A 25,228-nucleotide genomic window follows, 5' to 3' on the forward strand; every position below is an offset into this window, starting at 1 on the left:
TATGCAAATACACAGAAATTAAACAACATGCTCCTGAATGACCATTGGGTCAAAGAAGAAATTTAGATAAAATTAGGTGGGAGGGGCCAAGATGGCCAACTAGAAACAGCTGTGGTTGGAGGTTCCCACTGAGAAGAATGAAAATGGTGAATTAATCCTGCACCGGCAACTGAGGTATCCTGATTCTGTCATTGAGACTGACTAGGTGGTTGGCAGGACCCACAGAGAGCAAGGAAAAGTAGCGTGGTGTGTTGGCCCACCTGGGAGCCACATGGGGTGGAGTTCCCACCCCCAGCCAAGAAGGGTGATGAGTGTTCATCCTGCCCTGCCTGGGAAACCATGCTTTATCCATAGATCTGTGCAACCCATGGATCAGGAGATCCCCCTCATGAGCCCACACCACCAGGGCCTTGGGTCCCAAGCACAGTGCAGATTCTCAGCAGCCACTTGGTGGGGACTGCCTAAGACTACCGAGTTCCTGTGGGGAGAGGTGGCCATCATCACCGTGGGTGCCTGCTGCCTAAGACGACTGAACTCCCCAGGAGAGGGGCAGCTGTCATCACTGTGGCTGCCTGCTAAGACAACTGAGCTCCCAGGAGGAGGGGTGGCTGCCATCACTGTAGCTCCAGTCTGCCATTTTTACCCTGCTGGTGCTGGAGAGACTGGACCATTTGGACCCAGGAGGAATTTCCCATAGTACAGCATAGCAGGTGTGGCAGATCGTGGCCAGACTGCCTCTTTAAGCTGGACCCTGGCCCATCCCTCTTCACTGGATGCCTCCCTGCATGAATTTCAGCAACTCCAGCCAGGGGTTTAGGGACAAAACTCTTATCTCCCTGGGACTGAGCCCCTGTGGGGAGGGGTGGCTATGGTCTCCCTAGATCAGCAGACTTAGTCTTCTCCCCTGCTGGCTCTGAGGAACCCGGGCAATCTGGATGAGCAGAGATTCCCCTAACCCAATGCATGCCCTTTGCCAAGGGGCAGCCAGAGTGCTTCGTTAAGCAGGGCCCTGGTTCCCATGCCTCCTCAGTGGGTGGGAACCTGCAGTCAGGTTATACAGGAGTGTTCCTGCTGGCATCAGGTCAGTGCCCCTCTGGGACAGAGATCCCAAAGAAAGGAGCAGGCTACCACCTTTGCTGTTCTTCAGCCTCCACTGGTGATAATTCTAGGTGCTGGAGGGACCCAGGTAAATAGGGTCTGGAATGGGCCCCCAGCAAACTGCAGCAGTCCTATGGAAGATGGGCCTGACTGTTAAAGGAAAGACAAACAGAATGCAACAACAACAATAGCCTCAACAAAAAGTCCCCATAAAAATTTCATCCAAAGGTCAGCAGTCTTAAAGATTGAAGCTAGAAAAACTCACAAAAATGAGAAAGAATTAATGAAAAAAATGCTGAAAACTCAAAAAGTCAGAGTGCCTTTTCTCCTCTAAATGATCGCAACACCTCTCCAGCAAGGGCACAGAACTGGGCAAAAGCTGAGATGGATGAATTCATAGAAGTAGGCTTCAGAAGGTGAGTAATAACAAACTTCACTGAGCTAAAGGATCATGTTCTAATCCAATGCAAATAAACTAAGAACCATGATAAAATATTACATGAGCTGTTGATCAGAACAATCAGTTTAGAGAGGAACATAAATGACCTGATGGAGCTGAAAAACTCAACATGAAAACTTCACAATGCAACCACAAGTATCAATAACCAAATAGACCAGAAGAGGAAAGAATTTCAGAGCTTGAAGACTGTCTTGGTGAAATAAGACAGGCAGACAAGAATAGAGAAAAATAATGAAAAGGAATGAACAAAACCTCTGAGAAATGTGGGATTATGTAAAAAGACCTAACATATGACTGATTGGGATACCTGAAAGAGAAAGAGAGAACAGAACCAAGTTGGAAAACATGCTTCAGGATATCATCCAGAACTTCCCCAACTTAAAAAGACAAGCCAAGATTCAAATTCAGGAAACCCAGAGAGCCCCAGTAAGATATTCCACAAGAAGATCAACCCCAACACACAAAATCATCAGATTCTCCAATGTGGAAATGAAGGAAAAAATGTTAAGGGCAGCCAGAAAGAAAGGCCAGGTCACTTACAAATGGAAGCCCATCAGACTAACAGAAGACCTTTCAGCAGAAACCCTGTAAGCCAGAAGAGACTGGGGGTCAATACTCAACTTTTTTTTTTTTTTTTTTTTTTTTTTGAGACAGAGTCTCTCTCTTGTTGCCCAGGCTGGAGTGCAATAGTGTGATCTTGGCTCACTGCCACCTCCACTTCCTGGGTTCAGTTGATTCTCCTACCTCAGCCTCCTGAGTAGCTGGGATTACAGGCACCTGACACCATGCCCAGCTAATTTTGTATTTATATTAGACATGGGGTTTCACCATGTTGACCAGGCTGGTCTTGAACTCCTGTCCTCAGGTGATCAGCCCACTTTGGCCTCCCAAAGTGCTGGAATTACAGGCATAAGCCACCGTGCCCAGCCTCAACATTCTTAAAGCAAAAAATTTTCAACTCAGAATTTCATACCTTGCTAAACTAAGCTTCATAAGTGAAGGAAAAATAAAATCCTTTTCAGACAAGCAAATGCTGAGAGAATTCACCACCACCAAGCCTACCTTGCAAGAGCTCCTGAAGGAAGTGCTGAATATGAAAAGGAAAAACCATTACCAGCCACTGAAGTACAAAGACCAATGACACTATAAAGCAACTACATCAACAAGTCTGCAAAAATAACCCACTAGCATCATGATGACGGGATCATATTAATAGATAACATTAACCTTAAATGTAAATGGGCTAAATGCCTCAATTAAAAGATTAAAAGATACAGAATGGAAAGCTGGATAAAGAATCAAGACCCACTGGTGTGCTGTATTCAAGAGACCCATCTCATGTGCAAAGACACACATAGCCTCAAAATAGAGGGATGAAGAAAAATTTACCAAATGAGAATCAGAAAAAAACAGAAGATGTGATCCTAGTTTCTGGAGAAAACAGACTTTAAACCAACAAAGATCAGAAAAGACAAAGAAGGGCATTAAATAATGGTAAAGGGATCAATTCAACAAGAAGAGTTAGCTATCCTAAATATACATGCACCCAATACAGGAGCACTGAGATTCACAAAACAAGTTCTTAGAGACCTACAAAGAGACTTAGACTCCCACACAATAATAGTGGGAGGCCTTAACACTCCACTGTCAATATTAGATCACTGAGACAGAAAATTAATGAGAATATTGAAGACTCAAACTCAGCTCTGGATCAAGGGAACCTGATAGATATCTACAGAAGTCTCCACCCAAAAACAGCAGAATATACGTTCTTCTTGGTGCCACATGGCATTTACTCTAAAACTGATCACATAATGGGAAGTAAACACTCCTCGGCAAATGCAAAAGAATTGAAATAATAACAAACTGTCTTTCAGACCACAGTGCAGTCAAATTATAACTCAAGATTAAGAAACTCTCTCAAAACCACACAACTACATAGAATTTGAACAATCTGCTCTTGAATGACTCCTGGAAAAATAATGAAATTAAGGCAGAAATCAAGTAGTTCTTTGAAATCAATGCGATCAAAGAGACAGTGTACCAGAATCTCTGGGACACAGCTAAAGCAGTGTTAAGAAGGAAATTTATAGCACCAAATGCCCACATCAAAAAGCTAGAAAGATCTCAAATTCACACCCTAACATCACAACTAAAAGAACTGGAGTACTAAGAGCAAATGAACCCCAAAGCTAGCAGAAGACAAGAAATAACCAAGATCAGAGTGAAACTGAAGGAGACAGAGATACAAAAAATGTTTCAAAAAATCAGTGAATCCAGCAGGTGGTTTTTTTTTTTGAAAAAATTAATAAAATAGATCACTAGCTAGACTAATAAAGAAGAAAAGAGAGAAGAATCAAATAGACACAATGAAAGATGATAAAGGGGATATGACCACTGACCCCACAGAAATATAACCAACCATCAGAGAATATTATAAACACCTCTATGCAAATAAACTAGAAAATCTAGAAGAAATGGATGAATTCCTGGACACATATACTCTCCCAACATTAAATCAGGAAGAAGTTGAATCCCTGAATAGACCAATAACTGTTCTGAAATTGAAACAGTAATTAATAGCCTACCAACTAAACAAAGCCCAGGACCAGATGGATTTACAGCTGAATTCTACCAGAGGTACAAAAAAGAGCTGGTATCATTTCTCTCCTGAAACTATTCCAAACAATTGAAAAGGAGGTACTTCTTCCTAACTCATGAGGCCAGCATCATCCTGATACCAAAACCTGGCAGAGATACAATAAAAAAAAGAAAACTTAAAGCCAATATCCATGATGAACATTGATGCAAAAATGCTCAATAAAATACTGGCAAACTGAATCCAGCAGCACATCAAAAAGCTTTATCCACCATGATCAAGTCAGCTTCATCCCCAGGATGCAAGGCAGGTTCAATGTATGCAAATCAATAAATGTAATTCATCATATGAACAGAACTAAAGACAAAAACCACACGATTATCTCAATAGACACAGAAAAGACCTTTAATAAAATTCAACATCCCTTCATGTTAAAAACTCAATAAACCAGGTACTGTTGGAACATACCTCAAAATTGTAAGAGCCATTTATGACAAACCCACAGTGAATGTTATACTGGATGGGCAAAAACTGGAAGCATTCCCCTTGAAAACCAGCACAAGACAAGGATGCCCCCTCTCACCATTCCTATTCAACATAGTATTTGGAAGTTCTGGACAGGGCAATCAGGCAAGAGAAAGAAATAAAGTGTATTCAAATAGGAAGAGAGGAAGTCAAATTGTCTGTTTGCAGATGACATGATCCCATATCTAGAAAACCCCATAGTCTCAGAACAAAACTGGAGGCATCATGCTACCCGACTTCAAACTCAACTACAAGGCTAGAGTAACCAAAACAGCATGACACTAGTACAAAAACAGACACATAGGCCAATGGAACAAAAAAGATAACTTGGAAATAAGACTGCACATCTACAACCCACTGATCTTCAACAAACCTGAAAAAAACAAGCAATGGGAAAAGGATTCCCTATTTAATAAATGGTCCTGGGAGAACTGGCTAGTAATATGCAGAAAATTGAAACTGGACCCCTTCCTTATGTAACAATTAACTTAAGATGGATTAAAGATGGAAATGTAAAATCCAAAACTATAAAAACCCTAGAAGAAAATCTAGGCAATACCATTCAGCACATAGGAAACGGCAAACAAATATTACATGATTGAAATGTCAAAAGCAATTGCAACAAAAGCAAAACTTGACAAATGAGATCTAATTAAACTAAAGAACTTCTGCACAGTGAAATAAACTATCATCAGAATGAACAGGCAACCTACAGAATGAGAGAATTTTTTTGCAATCTATCCAGCTGATAAAGGTCTAATAACCAGAATCTGCAATGAACTTAAACAAATTTACAAGAAAAAAAAAAAAACCATTAAAAAGTAGGCAAAGGACATCAACAGACACTTGTCAAAAGAAGACATTTATGCGGCCAACAAACATATGAAAAAAAGCTCAACATCACTGATCATTAGAGAAATGCAAATCAAAACCACAATGAGCTACCATCTGATGCCAGTCAGAATGGCAATTATTAAAAAGTCAAGAAACAACAGATGCTAGTGAGACTATGGAGAAATAGGAATGCTTTTACACTGTTGGTGGGAATGGGAATGTAAATTAGTTCAACCTTTGTGGAAGACAGTGGGTGATTCCTCAAAGACCTAGAACCAGAAATACCACTTGATCCAGCAATCCTGTTACTGGGTATATACCCAAAGGAATAGAAACCATTCTATTATAAAGATACATGCATGCATATGTTCTTGCAGCACTATTCACAATAGCAAAGACATGGAGTCAACCCAAACGTCCATCAGTGATAGACTGGATAAAGAAAATGTACATGTACACCACAGAATATTATGCAGCCATAAAAAGGAATGAGATCATGTTGGCAGCGACCTGGATGGAGCTGGAGGCCATTATCTTCAGCAAACTAATACAGGAATAGAAAACCGAATACTAACATGTTCTCACTTATAAATGGGAACTGAACAATGAGAACACATGGACACAGGGAAGGAAACAACACACACTGGGGCCTGTTATTGGGGGTGGGAGAGGGAGAGCATCAGGAAAATTAGCTAATGCACGTAGGGCTTCATACCTAGGTGATGAGTTGATAGGTGCAGCAAACCACCATGGCACACGTTTACCTATGTAACAAGCCTGCCTGTCCTGCACTTGTATCCCAGAACTTAAAATAAAATTAAATAAATTTTAAAAAGATAAAAATTTTTAAAATTATTAAAACAAATGAAAATGGAAACTCTACATACCCAAACCTTTGGGATACAGCAAGAGCAGAAGAATTTTTTTTTTTTTTTTTTGAGACAGAGTTTCACTCTTGTTGCCCAGGCTGGAGTGCATTGGCATGATCTTGGCTCACTGCAACCTCTGCTTCCCAAGTTCAAGTGATTCTCCTGCCTCAGCCTCCCGAGTAGCTGGGATTACAGGTGCCTGCCACCATGCCCAGCTAAGTTTCGTATTTATTTATTTTTATTTTTTTGAGATGGAGTCTCACTCTGTTGCCAGGCTGGAGTATAGTGGTGCAATCTCTGCTCACTGCAACCTCCACTTCCCGGGTTCAAGCGATTCTCCTGCCTCAGCCTCCTGAGTAGCTGGGACTACAGGTGCATGCCACCACACCAAGCTAATTTTTGTATTTTTAGTAGAGACAGAGTTTCACCATGTTGGCCAAGATGGACTTGATCTCTTGACCTCGTGATCCACCTGCCTCGGCCTCCCAAAGTGTTGGGATTACAGGCGTGAGCCACTGCACCTCGCAACTTTTGTATTTTTAGTAGAGATGGGGTTTCACCATGTTGGCCAGGCTGGTCTTGAACTCCTGACCTCAGGTGATCCACCCATCTCAGCCTCCTAAAGTTCTGGGATTACAGGCGTGAGCCACCATGCCCGACCAAGCAGGGGAAAATTTATAGCAATAAGCACCTACATCAAAAATGGTAAAAAGATTACATAAATTAACTATCAGCAATGCACCCCAAGGAACTAGAAAAGCAAGAATAAACCAAACCCAACATTAGCAGAAGAAAATAAATAATAAAGACCAGAGCCAGAACTAAATGAAATAGAGACTAAAAGAAAATACAAAGGATCAATGAAATTAAAAGTTGATTCTTTAAAAAAGAAAAACAAAATTGATAAACTCCTTGCTAGACTAGCCACAAGAGAGAAACCCCCCCCCCAATAAAAAACAAAATCAGAAATGAAAGATGAGACATTACAAGTAAGACCACAGAAATATAAAAGATCACTGGAGACTACTGAGAACGACTATATGCTGACAAACTGGGAAACCCAGAGGAAATAAATAAATTCCTGAAAGCATACAACCTATCAAGATTGAATCAGGAAGAAATGAAAATCTGAACAGAGCAATACTGAATAGTGAGACTGAATCAGTAATTAAAAAAAAAAAAATCTTCCAACAAAGAAAAGTCCAGAACTGGTTGGATTCACAACTGAATTTTACCAAACAAAAACCAGATACCAATTGTCTTGAAACTATTTCAAAATATTAAAGAGGAGGGAATTCTTCCTAATTCATTCTGTGATGCCAACCAGCATCACACTGATGCCAAAGTCAGAGATAGGCACAACAAAAAAAGACAACTACAGGGTATGCAGGGGTGCCCCAACCACACTCCGTCCACAGACTATTGGTTATTTTAGGAGATTCCTGGTCAAAGATTTATTTCTCTTGACAACCAAGGGCCTCCGTCTGGATTTCCACAAAAGAAATTTCCTCTGAAGCACCAGAACTTGCCACCACCAGCACCATGCCCTACTAATATCCAGCATTGACCCCGGAGCAGAAGAAGGAGCTGTCTGACATTGCTCACTGCGTCATGGCACTGGGCAAGGACATCCTGGCTGCAGATGAGTCCCTGGGAGCATTGCCAAGTGGCTGCAGTCCCTTGGCACCGAGAACACCGAAGAGAACTGGCACTTCTCCGTCAGCTGCTGCTGACAGCTGACGACTGCGTGAACCCTTGCACTGGGGGCGTCATCCTCTTCCATGAGACACTCTACCAGAAGAAGGATGATGGGTGTCCTTTCCCCCAAGTTATCATATCCAAGGGCAGTGTTTTGAGCATCAAGGTAGACAAGGGCATGGTCCCCCTGGCAGGGACAAATGGTGAGACCACCACCCAAGGGTTGTATGGGCTGTCTGAGTGCTGTGCCCAGTACAAGAAGGATGGAGCTGACTTTGCCAAGTAGCATTGTGTTCTGAAAATTGGGGAACACACCCCCTCAGCCCTTACCATCATGGAAAATGCCAACGTCCTGGCCCATTATGCCAGCATCTGCTAGCAGAATGGCACTGTGCTCATTGCAGAGCCTGAGATCCTCACTGATGGGGACCATGACTTGAAGTGCTGCCAGCATGTGACCAAGAAGGTGCTGACTGCTGTCTACAAGGCTCTGAGTGGTCAACATATCTAACTGGAAGGCACCTTGCTGAACCCCAACATGGTCATCCCAGGCCATGCCTGCACCCACAAGTTTTCTCACCGGGAGATTGCCATGGCGACTGTCACAATGCTGTGTCGCACAGTGCCCCCCCAGTCCCCCCGCCATCCCTGGGACCGCCTTCCTATCTGGAGGCCAAAGTGAGGAAGAGGCATCCATCAACCTCAATGCTGTTAACAAGTGCCCCCTGTGACCTTCTCCTACAGCCGAGCCCTGCAGTCCTCTGCCCTGAAAGCCTGGGGTGGGAAGAAGGAGAACCTGAAGGCTACGCAGGAGAAGTAAGTCTAAGCGAGTCCTGGCCAACAGCCTGGCCTGTCAAGGAAAGTACACCCTGAGCAGTCAGGCCCTCTTCATCTCTAACCACGCCCTCATCTCTTCATCTCTAACCACGTCTATCAAGCGGAGGTGTTCCCAGGCTGTCCCCAACACTCCGGGCCCTGCCCCCTGCCACACTCTCTTGAAGAGGGGGCCTCCTCCTTGGGGCTCCAGGTTGGCTTGCCTGTGCTCTTGCCTCCCTCGTGACAGTGGTGTGTGAGGTCGTCTGTGAATGCCAACTCCATCACCCTTTCCAGCACACTGCCAATAAACAGCTATTTAAGGCCAGGGGCGTGGTGCGGGGAGGAAACTACAGCCAATATCCCCAATGAACATAAATACAAAATTTCTCAACAAAATACCAGCAAACTAAATGCAATAGCACATCAAAAAGACAATATACTGTGATCAAGTGGGATTTATACCAGGGACACAAGGATGCTCCAATACACACAAATCAAAAAACATGACACATCACACCAACAAAATGAAGGACAAAAACCATATGATTACCTCAATAGACATAGAAAAAGCATTTGATAAAATTCAATATCCCTTTACGATAAACACTCTCAACAAACTAGGCATCGAAGGAACATAAGTCAAAATAATAAAGACCATATACAGCCAACCCACAGCTAACATCATACTGAATGAAGTTGAAAGCCTTTGCTCTCAGAACTGGAACAAGACAAGGATTCTCACTTTCACCATTCCTACTCAACATAGTACTAGAAGTCCTAGCCAGAACAATCAGTCAAAAGAAAGAAATAAAAGGCATCCAAATTCGAAAAGAAGAAGTGAAACTGTCTCTTTCTGCTGATGATATGATATTATATCCAGAAAAACCTAAAGACTCTACCAAAAAAAAATACCCCACTTAAATTTGATAAATATATTCAGTAAAGTTGCAGGATACAAAATCAACATACAAAAAGCAGTAGATTTTATATATATATCAGCAATGATCTAACTAAGAAGGAAATCAAGAAGGCAATTTCATTTATATATACAAAAATATATAAGAATAAATTTAACCAGGGAGGTAAAATATCTTTATAAGAAAAACTATAAAACACTGATGAAAGAAATTAAAGATGACACAAACAAATGGAAAAACATCCTGTGATCCTGGGTCGGAAGACATATCATTAAAATGACCATGTTGCTCAAAGCAATCTACAGGTTCAATGCAACCTCTATCAAAATACCAATGTCATTCTTCACAGAATTAGAAAAACAATCTTAAAATTCATATGGAATAAAAAAGAGCCAGAATAACCAAAGGAATCCTGAGCAAAATGAACAAAGCTGGAGGCATCACTTATTACAAGACTATAGTAACCAAAACAGCATGGCATTTTTATAAAATTAGACACACAAACCAATGGAACAGAATAGAGAACCCAGAAAACTGATCTTTGACACAACCTGTATGAACTTATATCAGGGAAGCAGCACCCTGTTCAATAAATGGTACTGAAAGAATTGGATAGCCACACACAGAAGAATGAAACTGGACCCCTATCTCTCACCATATACAAAAATCAACTCAAAATGAATTGAAGATTAAATATAAGACCTGAAGCTGTAAAAAACACTAGAAGAAAACCTAGAGAAAACTCTTCTGAACTTTGCTTTTGGCAAAAAATTTATGACTAAGATCTCAAAAGCATAAACAACAAAAATGAAAACAGACAAATGGAACTATATTAAATCAAAAAGCTTCTGCACAGCGAAGGAAACAATCAAAAGAGTAAATAGACAATCTGTTGAGTGGGAGAAAATATTTGCAAACCATTCATCTGACAGGTGACTAATATCCAGAATATACAGGGAACTCAAACAACTCAACAGTAAAAAACAACAATCACCACCACCACAACCAAAAAACCAAGTAATTCCATTAAAAAGTGGGCAAAGGACATGAATAGACATTTCCGAAAAGAAGACATACAAATGGCAAACAGGTATATGAAAAGGTACTCAACATCATTGATCATCAGATAAATGTAAATCCAAGCCACAATGAGATATCACCTCACCCCAGTTAAAACGGCTTTTATCCTAAAGACAGGCAATCACAAATGCTGGTGAGGATACCAAGAAAAGAGAACACCTGTACACTGCTGGTGGAAATATAAATTAGTATAGCCACTGTATTAGTCTGTTTTCACACTTCTATAAAGAACTACCTGAGACTGGTAATTTATAAAGAAAAGAGGTTTAATTGATTCACAGTTCTGCATGGCTGGGGAGGCCTCAGGAAACTTACAATCATGGCAGAAGGTGAAAGGGAAGCAAGGCACATCTTACATGGCGGCAGGAGAGACAGTGAGCAAAGGGAGATGTGCCACACTTTTAAACCATCAGATCTCATGAGAACTCACTCTTTATCATGAAAACAGCAAGGGGGAAATCCACCCCCGTGATCCAATCACCTCCCTCCAGGTGCCTCTTCTGACATTTGGGGATTCTAATTCAAGATGAGATTTGCGTGGGTACACAGAACCAAACCATATTAGCCACTATGGAGAATAGTACAGAGGTCCCTCAAAAAACTAAAAATAAAACTACCATGTGATTCAGCAATCCCGTTGCTAGGTATATACCCAAAAGAAAGGAAATCAGTACACTGAAGAGATATCTGCATTCCCATGTTTATTGCAGCACTATTCACAATAGCCAAGATTTGGAAGCAACCTAAGTGTCTATCAATAGATGAATGGATAAAGAAATGTGGTACACATACAAAATGAAGTACTAGTCAGTCATAAAAATGAATGAGATTCTGTCATTTGCAACAATGTAAATGGAACCGGAGGACATGTTGTTAAGTAAAATAAGCCAGGCACAGAAAGACAAACTTTTCCCATGTTCTCACTCCTTTGTGGAAGCTGGATATTAAAACAGGTTGAACTCATAGAGAGTGGAATGATGGTTATCAGAGGCTAGGAAAGGTAGCGGTGGGGGAAGTGGGGATGGAAAATGGGACAAAAATATAGTTAGAATGAATAAGATCTAGCATTTGATAGCACAACAGGGTGACTATAGTCAATAATAATCTATTGTACATTTTAAACTAAAAGTAGAATTGGATTGTTTGTAACACAAAGAAATGATCAATGCTGGAGGTGATGCATCCTCCATTTACCCTGATGTGATTATTATACACTGTATGCCTGTATCAAAACATCTTATGTACCCCATAAATATATACAGCTGCTATGTACACATACAAAGTTTTATATCTTAAAAAAGAAGACATACAAATAGGAAACAGGTATATGAAAACATGCTGAACTAATCATCAGGGGAATGCAAATAAAAACCACAATGAGATATCATCTTATCCCAGTCAGAATAGCTATTACTAAAAAGACAAAAAATAACAGATGTTGGCGAGGATGGGGAGAAAAGGGAACTCTTACACACTTTTGCCGGAAATGTAAACTAGTAGAGCCACTGTGGAAGATAGTATGGAGATTTCTCAAAACACTAAAAAGAGAAGGTACCATTTGATCCAGCAATGCTATTACTAAGTATCTACTAAGAAAAAAATCAATGTATCAGAGGGATACCTGCACTTGCATGTTTATTGCAGCACTATTCACCACAGCAAAGACATAGAATCAACCTAAGTGTTCATCAGTGGACGAATGGATAATGAAAATGTGATTGCTATTTAGCCAAAAACATTTGCAAACTATTCACACTATTGGAGTGTATACATTTCGTCTTTGTATCAAATCTACCACATCAGGTAGGTATTATTACTCCCATTTTACAGATAGGGAAACTGAGGCTTGAGAAAGTTTAGTCTCTCTCATCAGGCTCACCTAGGAGATAGGAGAGAGAGCTGGGGCTGGACTCAGGACCTCTGAATGTCTGGCCTCTGACCCAACCACGTTATGCTTCCTTCTCCCTTTATGGGAATTTTCATTGAATTGGGTCTTGTCTTTTTAATTTCCATTCATTTCCTCCTAGAGAGTCCTGCTTCAGAGCTCACTTTGTTGGGGTGGCTTTTAAGAGGTGCCATTCAAATAAAATTGGGGTGAGTTTCTCTCTCCATCAAGAGCCAGCCACATCCTGCTTCAGGAATGAAAGACTCATCACTCCAGTTGCTGGGAGTGTGGCCCTCACTGCCCACACCTAGAGATCTGTTGGCTGAAGAGAGCTGCCTCCCTAGGGTCACCCCCTCTTCTAGGGGTAGCCCAGGAATAAATCCAATGCCTCATTGCTTGGTGCACAGAGACTGGATCCCCTCTCCCCAACTCTGAGGGGCCACCCAATGTCCAGAGCTCCCAGCCAGGTCAACAGAGGCCCTTGTTGGGACCACCCCCTTCTGCCCAGTCCTGTTTCCTTCCCAGTCTTTTGTTGGGAGATTGCAAGGACACATTCTAGATAATCCTCACTGTCTTCATTTTTCTTGCTTCACAGCCTTCTATCCCCTCTTTTTCCCTCCTAGACGTTACCTCCCCTATACCATCCCACATTACCAGCGGAGAATCATTTGGGACTCTCTGTTCCTCCCCTTCCCATGGTCTTAGGGCCACCTCATACCTACGTTGCTGCAGGTTGGCTCATCTCCATAAACGTGGGTTGGCTCCTAGGTCCTCAGTACTGGGAGCTCCCTGACCACAGGAAGGATCTCAAATAACACATTTCTGTCTTCTCAGAATGTGTCTGCTCACTCTCTGAGGACCACACCCTCCTTACCAGGCTATGGAAACATTTCCAGGCTCCAGCACAGCAGGGGTGGCCTCTGTAACTTGAAACAACCGGCAGTGATGGCTCTGGGCCATTACAATGTTTTTTGTCTTGGAAAGAATACTTGAAAATTACAAAAATTATGCCATTTCCATTGCATGCCAAAAGCACCCAAATTGCATTTTAATCACTGTACAGAGGAAGCCCTGATACTTGGCTTGTAGATTCGAATGTGTCTGGTTTTAATCAAGGCGTGTGCTGTTCTTCCAGTTCCCTCACATCGGGCTAACGCAAAAGACACCAGAATCCAACACCAGTGCTACGTTAAAAGAGCCCCAGAGTCCACACTCGCCTTGGGAAGTGGAGGGGAAACTGCCGCCCATATACAAAGTCCGGGAGAAGGTGAGTCCTGAACACTGGCCACAGCCATGTGCTCCTGTGGACCTCCCCGGGGGCAGCAAGGCTGGCACGTTGGGCCAAGCAATTCTTCCTTGTAAGAAACTGCGCATTTACTATATAAGGGTTGGTAGTATCTCCACCCCGTACCCTGGTGCTCTCCAGCAGGAACTACCTCCTGCTATGGACAATCAAGTCAGGCTCCTCTATGAACAGGAAGCAACATCCTTCCGGCCCACAGCTCATTAACATGCACCTCCTGCCTCCCCAGCCAATTCCTGAGCTACTTCAAGGCCCTGCAGTGGCACGAAGGAGAAGCAAGGGTCCGTTTCATACCTGCCAGGGTCCCCCCCGCAGTGAGGCCTTGGGCCAGGGCTCTCATCTCCTGGGACTCCTACTGGCCAGATGATGGAGTTGGTCTACACAGCCTCAAAAGTCCTTCCCAGCTTTTGGCTCTGTGAGCTTATCCGCTTTTCCATCCTTGCCTCCAAATAAGGTGTTTTGAAAGAGAATTTTTATGACTTTCAGGAAGCTGGAAATAAGATGGGGTTTCAAAGCCCCGGGCTGGCGAGCACGTGGATATCCTTCCCGTCCTGTGTCTGCTCCATCTCGGGGGCCAGGTTTCATTGTCTTTCTTAGAGGTCACTTTACCTCATCCATCTTCCTTCCACATCACCCGATCCCAGTTCTGAAAGCAAGCAGGGTTCTCATGTGTACCCTTTCTCTTCCAACCCACTTTTCCAGCAAGCCGTGAATAACCAGTTCCCCTTCTCCGTGCATGACAATCGGTACAGTTTGGAGAACTCTGGATGCTACCTTGACTCCGTGAGTATTTCTTTCCAAATTATTAATAAAACAGGGAACAACACAAGGGATCTTGATTTTCTGGGGTGTGTTGAAGATAGAGGACTGGCCTCAAAACCGGAACAAGGTCAAAACAAAACGAGGTCTTAAACAAGACTCATAACAGATTTAAAAAAATGTTGGAAGCTCTCAGAATTCCACGCTGCTTTCAAGATCGACACCAGTGTTCTGGCTAGGTGTATGTGCGCTTCATCCTTCTCCAAGTGCCCTCCCATAAATTGTCTCTTTTGCGAGCTTTCTTGTGAGGATCTGCCGTGGGAAGGAGGGACTGCTATGCATGTCTCTGGATAGCAGAGCCAGGAACCACAAGGAAAGGTCAGAAGGAGGAGGAGCTTACATAATAGAAGGAAGGATTTCCTCGTGACTGGAGTTGCCTTTTCTCAGCAGGTGGTGAGTTCTCCTTCACTGGAGAACATGAAGTCTGACACAATGGTGGTTAACACAGCACTACGTGATAGCAATGTAGTGCAAACTGTATGCATAATTTTAAACTTTTTAGTGGTTACATTAAGTACAAAGAAACAGGTGAAATTTACTTTAATAACATATTTTATTGGCTGGGAGCAGTGGCTGGCCCCTGAAATCCCAGCACTTTGGGAGGCTGAGGTGTGAGGATCATTTGAGGTCAGGAGCTTGAGACCAGCCTGGGCTACCTAGTAAGACCCCGTGTCTACAAAACATTAAAAAATTAGCCAGGCCGGGCGCGGTGCCTCACGCCTGTAATCCCAGCACTTTGGGAGGCTGAGACGGGCAGATCACGAGGCCAGAAGATCGAGACCATCCTGGCTAACACGGTGAAACCCCGTCTCTACTAAAAAATACAAAAAATTAGCCGGGCGAGGTGGCGGGCGTCTGTAGTCCCAGCTACTCAGGAGGCTGAGGCAGGAGAATGGTGTGAACCCGGGAGGCGGAGCTTGCAATGAGCTGAGATCCGGCCGCAGCACTCCAGCCTGGGCAGCAGAGCGAGACTCCATCTCAAAAAAAAAAAAAAAAAAAAAATTAGCCAGGTGTGGTGGTGCATGCCTGTTGTCCCAGTTACTCAGAAGATTGAGGCCGGAGGTTCACCTGAGCCCAGGAGTTCAAGGCTGCAGTGAAGTGTGATCATGAGCACTGCACTCCAGCCTGGGTGTCAGAGTGGGATCCTATCTCAAGCAAACAAAAATAATTTATTAGGCCAATAATTCCAAATTGTCCATTCAACATGTAATCAATATAAAAAATTAATGAGATATTTTATATTCCTCCTTCCAAACCGAGTCTTTAAAATCTAGGTGGTATTTTACACTTACATAACATCTCAACTTAGACAACTCACATTTCAAGTGCTCAGTGGCTACATGTGGCTCGGGGCTACCAGACTGCGCAGCACAGGGAAACCTATTAGGGAGAAAGCTGTATCAAGTGATATCTGCAAATCCTCATGGAAGCTGAAAGTCCATGATGAAGAAGATGTTATTAATGGCCCACCATTTAGAAAGCATCTGCCATATACCAACATCTCCTATTATTGTATTCAATCCTCACAACAATCCTACAGGCTCATTACACTTATCATCTCAATTTAGAGATGAGCAAATTGAGATCCAGTAAAGTTAAACAACTTGCCCCAAATCCCTCTTTCTTCTAGACTACAATGTCTAAATAGAAGTGCCTTAACCCAGAAAATCTGGTTTTCTTCTGGCGCAATGTTGAAAACAGAACCAGAATACCCACTTCGCCTGCTTCTGTAAATGGAGTGCTTAATATTGTTTTTCAAATAACCAAAGCAACATATGTCCTTTAAAAACTGAAATAATACAGAATTGTATAAAATTAAAAATAAATTCACACCCTTATTTTCTGTCCTCACAATCTGACCTTGATGATTCACTGCTAGTAATGGTTTTGTGGGCAAAATCTGAGAATTTTTCCAATTCACACGCAAATGTACAGACATAAATGTATATTTGTTAATGATATAAACAGGATTGTACCACTTGTATTTTGCTAAGGTTATGATGGTCTTCTAGAAAGCCTCAGAAGCTTTCCAACTTTCTCTATGTTCTGGAATAGCTTATATAACATTTGGATTTTCAGTTTAATGAAGGTTAGACAGAATTTGCCTATGAAATAACTTGGGTTTGAGATATTTTTAGAGTAAGTTTTTTATTACTTTTTCTTTTGTTCTTGATTATTAATCTATTCAAACTTTCTACCTCTTCTTGGGTAGATTTTGCTGATACATATTTGCCTAAAACTTATCTAATTCATTTCAAATGTACTGGTATAACATCTCTCAAAGTAGCCTTACTTTGTTGTTCCTTTAAAATTTTTATTTCAGTTGAATGTTTAGTTCACATACTTGCAATTGTTTTTGTTAATAATTTATTAAAACTATAAGTAGCCTTTAAGATTATTGGTTTGACTACATCCCAAAGGTTTTTCCAATTAAGGTCTCATTATTATTTGCTCTCAAATAGCCTATGCTTTAATTTTTAATTTCCCTTTTCCTAAAAAAATTGGAAGAATGTTTTGAATTATCTATATGGTTAAAAATTTTAGAAATAGTCTATTCATTGCTAATATCTAGTTTTATGGGTTATGGTAAATTTCAAAGAGTATAATCTAAGATTTTCACTTTTTGAAATATGAGATTATCTTTGTTGTCTAGTATGTGTTTAACTTTAACAAGTGTGTCATGGCTGTTTACAAATAATATATATTCCCCCATGTTGGTTACAAAGTTTTTTGTATTTATTAATTTAGGACTGTGAATTATTAATTAATTAATTAATTAATTAATTTTTTTTTTGAGACGGAGTCTTGCTCTGTCGCCCAGGCTGGAGTGCAGTGGCTGGATCTCAGCTCACTGCAACCTCCGCCTCCCGGGTTCACGCCATTCTCCTGCCTCAGCCTCCCGAGTAGCTGGGACCACAGGCGCCAGCCACCTCGCCCGGCTAATTTTTTGTATTTTTAGTAGAGACGGGGTTTCACCGTGTTAGCCAGGATGGTCTCGATCTCCTGACCTCGTGATCCGCCCGTCTCGGCCTCCCAAAGTGCTGGGATTACAGGCTTGAGCCACCGCACCCGGCCTTGGACTGTGAATTATTTAAATCTTTGTCATGCTTGTCTTAATTTTTGTATTGATCTCAATTTCTGTTTCTAAGATATTCTTGAGTTTCTAAAGTTTTTTGCCTATGTAGTTTAATACCATATCTTTCTGCATCAAAAATTTTTGTTGTTTTATTTTCATGATGGCTTTTGCTGTTTATCAATATAAAGTGTTTCTCTTTATATGCGTTAATGCTTTCAGCCATAAATTCTATCTACGTTATGATACTAGCATTGTCACTATTACTCTCTTTTTGCTAATGTTTGTTCTTTATGTTATGGCCCATTCCTTTGTCTCCATAATTTGTAGTCACTTTGCTTTGTGTTTGTCTTCTATGATAAGTAGAATGCAGCATAGTTTTTTAAAAAATCCAAGAATCTATTTCTTTATGTGAGAATTTAGCCCATTCACATTATTATGACAATTTATGCTTTTGGTTTTATTTCTCCCATCTCACTTTTATGTTTCCTATTTATTATGCTTATATTTTATTTCTTTTTTTCTTCCTCTCATGACTTTGCTGGACTGATTGAGTTTATTCGCTCACTCTGACTTCTATTGATATTCTATGAGTACTTGCCCTCAAGTATAAGTATTTAATAATTATGTTAACACTATATTACTCTATGTATAAAAATTAATAACTATAGCTTTTCCCCAAGAATAAGGTAAGTCTTCCAGCATGCTTTATCTCACTTCCTGCTTCAGGGCTGCTGTGTTGGTGGCCAGGTCGTATTCCCCCAAGTTCTGTAGGTGCCATTCCTGGACTTCAGCTGGGAGCTCAAAGACGTCGCCCTGATTTCCCTAATGAAGTTGAAATCCTGGAATTTCAGTTGCAAATTCTTTTCTGTCTGTCTTTCTGTTTCCCTCCCTCCTTTCCATTTTGTGAATTTGTGCAATTCAGTACATTTCATAGTCACATTATTAGCAAGCATTTAGATTTCATCCATAAATTTTACTTGCTACTTTCCTTGAAGCTCTTTCCCCTATTTTCATCATGACTTTTCTTTTGCTTGTTTTTCAATTTGCTGGAGTATCCTCAAGTCATTCTTTAGAAGCTGACTTGGACCTTGTGCCCCACGTCATACACTTGTTCCTCCAGTGCCACTCTCCTCCTCTTCTCCCCACTCTGGTTCCGGGGGCTGATCTATGTGGAGTACTTTCCTCCCTAGTCCTCTCAGTCCTGGAGCCATTGCACAGCCCCTTGGGGTGTCCCTACACTTACCCACACATATGTAGATAGTCCCTTTATAGACTGTCCTCAAATTACTCTAATTGAAATGTGCCTTGCATCTTCTGCTGCGAATCTGACATTGACCCTTCATCACAGAAACCTCACTTTACTGATGTGAAGTCTGTGTAATGTAACATCCATTTCCTCTCAGTCATTCATGTCAGTGTAGTGTTTTTGTTCTTGGTTTGCATCTAGTTGTGATCAAACAGAATGTACAATTTTGAGTACACAGTAATTGTTAGGTTCACATGTAAGGTGCTGAGAGTGAATGAGGAAGCCTGTGGGCCAGTACCCAAAGGTGCTGGGTCCTTCAGGGGAGCCCTTAGGGATGGGAAAGAATTCAGCCTCCTCAGACTTTTCAGAGAAGGAGTCATCATTGGTCCCACTGAGTACTGGGGAGCAGGGAGGGTCGGGGGTGTTGGGCTGAAGGGAACCAGAAGACTGTGAGGACAGTAACAGAACCCTGCCAGGGTTTTGTGAGTGTCAATTCATAACCTTCAACAGGTTGGTAGGGAGACCTCCAGACAGTCGTCATAGGGTGCATTTCAACGTATACATGTCAAGTAACTGATTTTAACAAAGACCTCAGAACTATGTGACTGAGGCTGGGCACGGTGGCCTGTAATCCTAGCACTTTGGGAGGCTGAGGTGGGCAGATTGCCTGAGCTTAGGAGTTCAAGACCAACCTGGGCAACATGGCAAAACCCTGTCTCTACTAAAAATACAAAAACTTAGCCAGGCGTGGTGGCATCCACCTGTAGTTCCAGCTACTCAGCAGGCTAAAGCGTGAGAATTGCTTGAACCTGGGAGGCAGAGGTTGCAGTGAGCTGAGATCGTGCCACTTAACTCCAGCCTGGGCGACAGACAAAGACTCTGTTTCAAAAAATCAAACAGACAGACAAACAAACAAAAAACTATGTGACCTTGAATATTTTCCTTCTAATTTTGTAATTCTTCTCCAGGGCCTGGGACGTAAGAAGATCGCTCCAGATAAGAGGCAACATGTTTCAAGAAATTTTAATCTCTGGGCATGTGACTATGTTCCATCTTGTTTTGATGGCTTTTCAAATAACCAAATATCATATGTGCGTAAAGAAGCCGTGGTGGTCTCAAGTTTCAGACGCTTTCCACGATGCTATAAAGAGATATGGAACACTTTAACATTTCTCCCTGAGCGAAGATATACAGAGTTTTTGAAAAAGAAGCCCAAGGTAAGGTTCACTATTGACAAAAAGGTTATTTCTTCACTGGAATCCTAATCCTCCCAGAAGATTTTTGATGAATTTTTACGTTTTCTGATCCAGCACTACTATTTAATTTTTTAAGCGCTTTTATGATTTTTATAAGGTCAAAAAGCATTCAGATCTTTGTGAAATAAATATGTGATGACATACACATGTGTAAATAAACTTTTCGGATGGCCACATTTACTTTTGGGGAATTTTAAAAAGTACATCCTTATATGGTCACATTTTCATTTTGAAATTTCAAACCATGCGGAGGAAACGAAAGTCCTCCTGATTTCACCACATCTCCAATCCTGTATGTCCTCAGAAGTAAGTTAACTACTTGTTTTTAATCTGCATTTATAATCATATACATGTGCATAAACACATAAATTTTTAACATTACTATGTTACACAGTGCAAAATATTCTACCTTTTTTTTTTTTTTTTTTTTTGAGACAGTCTGTCTCCCAAGCTGGAGTGCAGTGGTACGATCTCGACTCACTGCAACCTCTGCCTCCTGGGTTCAAGTGATTCTCCTGCCTCAGCCTTCCCAGTAGCTGGGATTACAGGTGTGCATCACCACGCTGGGCTAATTTTTGTATTTTTAGTAGAGATGAGGTCTCACCTTCTTGGCCAGGCTGTTCTTGAATTCCTGGCCCCAAGTGATCCTCCCACCTCGGCCTCCCAAAGTGCTGAGATTACAGGCATGAGCCGCCACTGCGCCTGACCTTCTACAGCTTTCTTTTGATACTTAATAATGTGTCTTGGAATTCTTGCAGTGTTATAAGAATAGACTCATTTTTTAAAAAATCACTGCCTATATTCCCAAATACAAATTCACTCTGTTTTAAATAATTATCTTAATAGACATTTGAATAATTTCTAGTGTTTTCGCTGTTAGACACAGTGGTAGATGAACGTGCTTGATCAACTTCTCTGGATACATGTTTCCCTGCACCTCTGGAGTGGACAGACTCTGAAAAGTTACTTTTTTAGTGCTTGGTTGATAGTAATGCACAAAGTGTTGAGAAATAGTACCTTTGGTTTTGAAAAAGACTGGACTAATTGAATTCCTACTAACAGTATCTGTGAATTTCTGTTTTTTCCCCTCTCACATTATCATTTAAATATTTAAGGATATTTAAGTGGAAAAAAGGGACCTTATTATTTTCTTATTTTGCATTTCTCTAATTATTAGTGAAGTTGAGTATCTTTTCCCATGCAGTGGCCTACTCTATTTCCTTTGTATAGACTGAGCAATGTCCCCATTATTCCTTACCAAAATTGTCTTGTTTATCATGGATATTTTTTCTGTACATAAATTTTAGAATAAACTTGCAAAGTAAACAAACAAACAACAACAACGAAAAAAACATTGCCAATGTGATAGGCATCTCCCCAAATTTAGCTTTTAATTTATGGGAAAACGGACACCTTTATACTGCATCTTCCCCTTTGTTTGAATTTACTTTATGTCCTTCAGTAAAGTTTATAATTTTCCTCACATGAATCTGATGTGTTTCTTTTCCATGTTTATTCCTGTATATTTTGAAATTCTGTGGCTATTTTGAATGTTTTAGTTGCACTTTTAGATTGGTTTTGGCAGATGCATGAGAAAGCTATTGGTTTCTGTATATGAATTTTCTACTTGGCGACCCGGCTAAACTTCTAATAATAAATAAATAAATATTCTAATAAAATAAAAAGAAATTTCTAATAATATTTCAGTTGATTCTCTTCTGGATTTTTCTAAATGGAAAATTATATCATTTGTAAAATAATAATTATTTTATGTCATTTCCAGCATTTATATTTTTCCCATCTTATTGCATTGGATAGGACCTCAGGTACAATTTGAATATTATTACAGAGAGTATATATCTTCATTTTCTTTTTTTTCTTTTTCTTTTCTTTTTAAGAGATAGGATCTAGCTCTGTTGCCCAGGCTGGAGTGCAGTGGTGCCATCATAGCTCGCTGCAGCCTCAAACTCTTAGTCTCAAGTGATTCTCCTATGTAGTGAGAACTACAGGAGCACGCCACCACACTCAGCTAATTTTTAAAATTTTTTTTTTATATACGAGATCTCGCTGTGTTGCCCAGGCTGGTCTCGAACTCCTGGCCTCAAGCGTTCCTCCTCTGCTGGGATTAGAGGCATGAGCCACCGTGCCCGGTCCTGATTTCTTTATAGATTAAGGTGTTAAGCCTTCGTGTCAAATATATTTCAAGTATTTTATCTATTTTGTTGTTTTTTGTTCCTCTTTGCTTATAAACTTTATTTCTCAGAGCAGTTTTAGGTTTACAGAAAAATTGGAAAGTTCAGAGTTCCTGTATACCCACTCTCCCCGCTTATCTCCACAGTTTCCTCTACTGTTAATATCTTGCTTTGGTGTGGTATACATCATAGAAAAGCCCTCCATATTTTAACACAGTAAAATGAATGAAATTTTTATTTAATGGCTTCAGGATTTCATGTCGTGCTTAGGACTTCCTTTGCTTGAGATTATTAAATAATTCTGAGTTTGTGCTATGGTTGTACGTATGGAGGGACATTATAGCAAATAATGTTCTGGTGACAGAACATTTCTTATATTTTATATTTTTTCTATATTATATTTTTCTATATTAATCTGTTAATATAATAAGGTATATCAATGGATTTTCTAAACTTCAACCATTCTAGCATTCTTGGGACAAACTCTAGTTGTTATGAGGTATTATGCTTCCAATACATTCAGAATTCGATATGCAATTATCTTACTTGCAGTCTTTTAGTTTTTAAACTTCTGCAATTATTATTTTAGCTTTCAGTTGAAGGCAGCTTTCTCTCCTTTTCTATCCTCTGACACTGCTTGTATAAATTGCAAATACCTATAGAATTTGCCAGGAAAACTCCTGGACCTGGGGCTGTTTTCGGGTGCAAATCTTGGCATGTCTTTTCCATTTATTTTTATAGAGATTGGTCTGTATGGTACTTCCATTTTTTTTCTTTTCTAATTTTGATCATTTTTATTTTTAGAGGAAACCATTTGTTTTACATGGCTTTGTAAAATGTTGATGTTTTAATACAGTTCTCTTTTCTAAGGCTCTTAAAGTCACATCCTGTCCTTTGACATTTTGAATGTTTACATGCCTTTGCTCTGTTTACCAACTCTGCATTTTTGTTGCTGTTGTTTGCTTTTGATCTCATTAATGTATGCTTTCATGTTTACTAATTCCTTTCCTGAGCTTATTTTGATTTTCTTTTTCTAGCTTCTCAAGGTGAAAACATAACTCAATTATTTCCAGTCTGTCCTGTTTTCTTGTAAACGTAGTTAAGGCTACTCCCTCAGAATGCCACTATACATAGACACATCATGGTGCTCTTGTTATTTCTTGTTACTGTTCATTTTTTTTCTTTTTTTTGAGACGGAGTCTCGCTCTGTCGCCCAGGCTGGAGTGCAGTGGCCGGATCTCAGCTCACTGCAAGCTCCGCCTCCCGGGTTTACGCCATTCTCATGCCTCAGCCTCCCGAGTAGCTTGAAGTTGTTTTCTTTCTTTTTATTTTTTGTTTTGTTTTGTTTTGTTGGTCTTGAGACAGGGTCTTGCTCTGTTGCCCAGGCTGGTGTGCAGTGGCATAATCATGTCTCACTGCACTGCAACCTTGACCTCCGGGGCTCAAGTGATCCTCCCCTCTCAGTCTCCCAAGTAGCTGGAACTATAGGTGCATGCCACCATGCCTGGCTATATTGTATCTTTTGTGGAGACAGGGTTTCACTATGTTGCCCAGATGGTCTCAAACTCCTGAGCTCAAGATCCTCCTATCCAGGCCTCCTCAAATACTGAGATTATTGGTGTAAGCCTCTGCTCCCAGTCTGTTTTCTTTCTTAATTCAATAATTATTAACAAGTGTATTTAATTTTTTCTTTTGTTGTTATTTTTCATTGTCAATATTGTATTAATTAAATAATTTCTGCATTGTGGTCGGTGATTAAGATTTGTATGATTTCTGCTTCCTGAAAATTTTAAAATGTTCTTGAGGCTTAACACATAGTCAATTTCTGTCACTGTTTTACATGTGTTTGACAAGATTCCACAATCTCCCTTTTACGCAATTTTTTTTTAGAGGGAATAATTATAGGGCCATAGAAATTTGCAAAAAAAAAAAAAAAAATTCTGCAGAAAGGTTCTGCCTATTTTTTACTCAGTTTTCTCCAATGCTAATATCTGGCATAACTCTGGTAAAATAGAATATTCATTTTCTATTGCTGTGCATATTAGTCCATTTTCTGTTACTTAGAATAGGATATCTGGAATGACAATTTAAAATTATAAATTACAACTGTAATTTATAAGGAAAAGAAACTTATTTATTACAGTTATGGAGGCTGAGAAGTCCAGAGCCAAGGGACTGCATCTGGTGAGGACCTTCCTGCTGTGAGGACTCCCTTCAGAGTCCCCAGGGTGAACAGGATTTCCCATGGAGAGGGGGCTGGGCATGCCGACATGCTCTCTCAGGTCTTTCTTTCTCTTATTATCAAGGCACCAGTCCCCCTTCCATGATAACCTATTGACCATGGATCCACGAATGGATGAATCCATTCATAAGAACAGACCCCTTATAACCCAATCACCTCTTAAAGGTCCCGCCTCTCAATGCTGTCACATTGGAAATTAAGTGTTAACATGAATTTGGAGGGAAAATATTAAAACTATAGTACTGTGTCACAAGTGACTACAAATTTAGTGGCTTATAACAAAACTACTTAACACACAGCTCTGCAGGCCAGA

The 25,228-nt window shown here is 40.7% G+C and overlaps 1 protein-coding gene and 1 pseudogene across 2 annotated transcripts in view; both read left to right on the plus strand.

Annotated features, from left to right (window-relative positions):
* The window catches only part of TEX36 (testis expressed 36), a 92,675-nt gene that overhangs the window by 7,233 nt on the left and 60,214 nt on the right, over positions 1–25,228 (plus strand). The window contains exons 2-4 of one of the 2 annotated variants that reach the window (XM_023224333.2): positions 13,917–14,048; positions 14,787–14,867; positions 20,194–20,490. In XM_023224333.2, coding sequence (XP_023080101.2) covers positions 13,917–14,048; positions 14,787–14,867; positions 20,194–20,490 — 510 coding nt within the window. Of the gene's footprint in view, positions 1–13,916; positions 14,049–14,786; positions 14,868–20,193; positions 20,491–25,228 lie in introns of those variants that run through there. The other variant, XM_023224334.3, reaches the window with a different exon arrangement.
* Positions 7,928–9,156, plus strand: LOC111550726 (annotated as a pseudogene).

This window comes from Piliocolobus tephrosceles, chromosome 9 (assembly GCF_002776525.5).
Source record: "Piliocolobus tephrosceles isolate RC106 chromosome 9, ASM277652v3, whole genome shotgun sequence".
Taxonomy (NCBI): Eukaryota; Metazoa; Chordata; class Mammalia; order Primates; family Cercopithecidae; genus Piliocolobus; species Piliocolobus tephrosceles.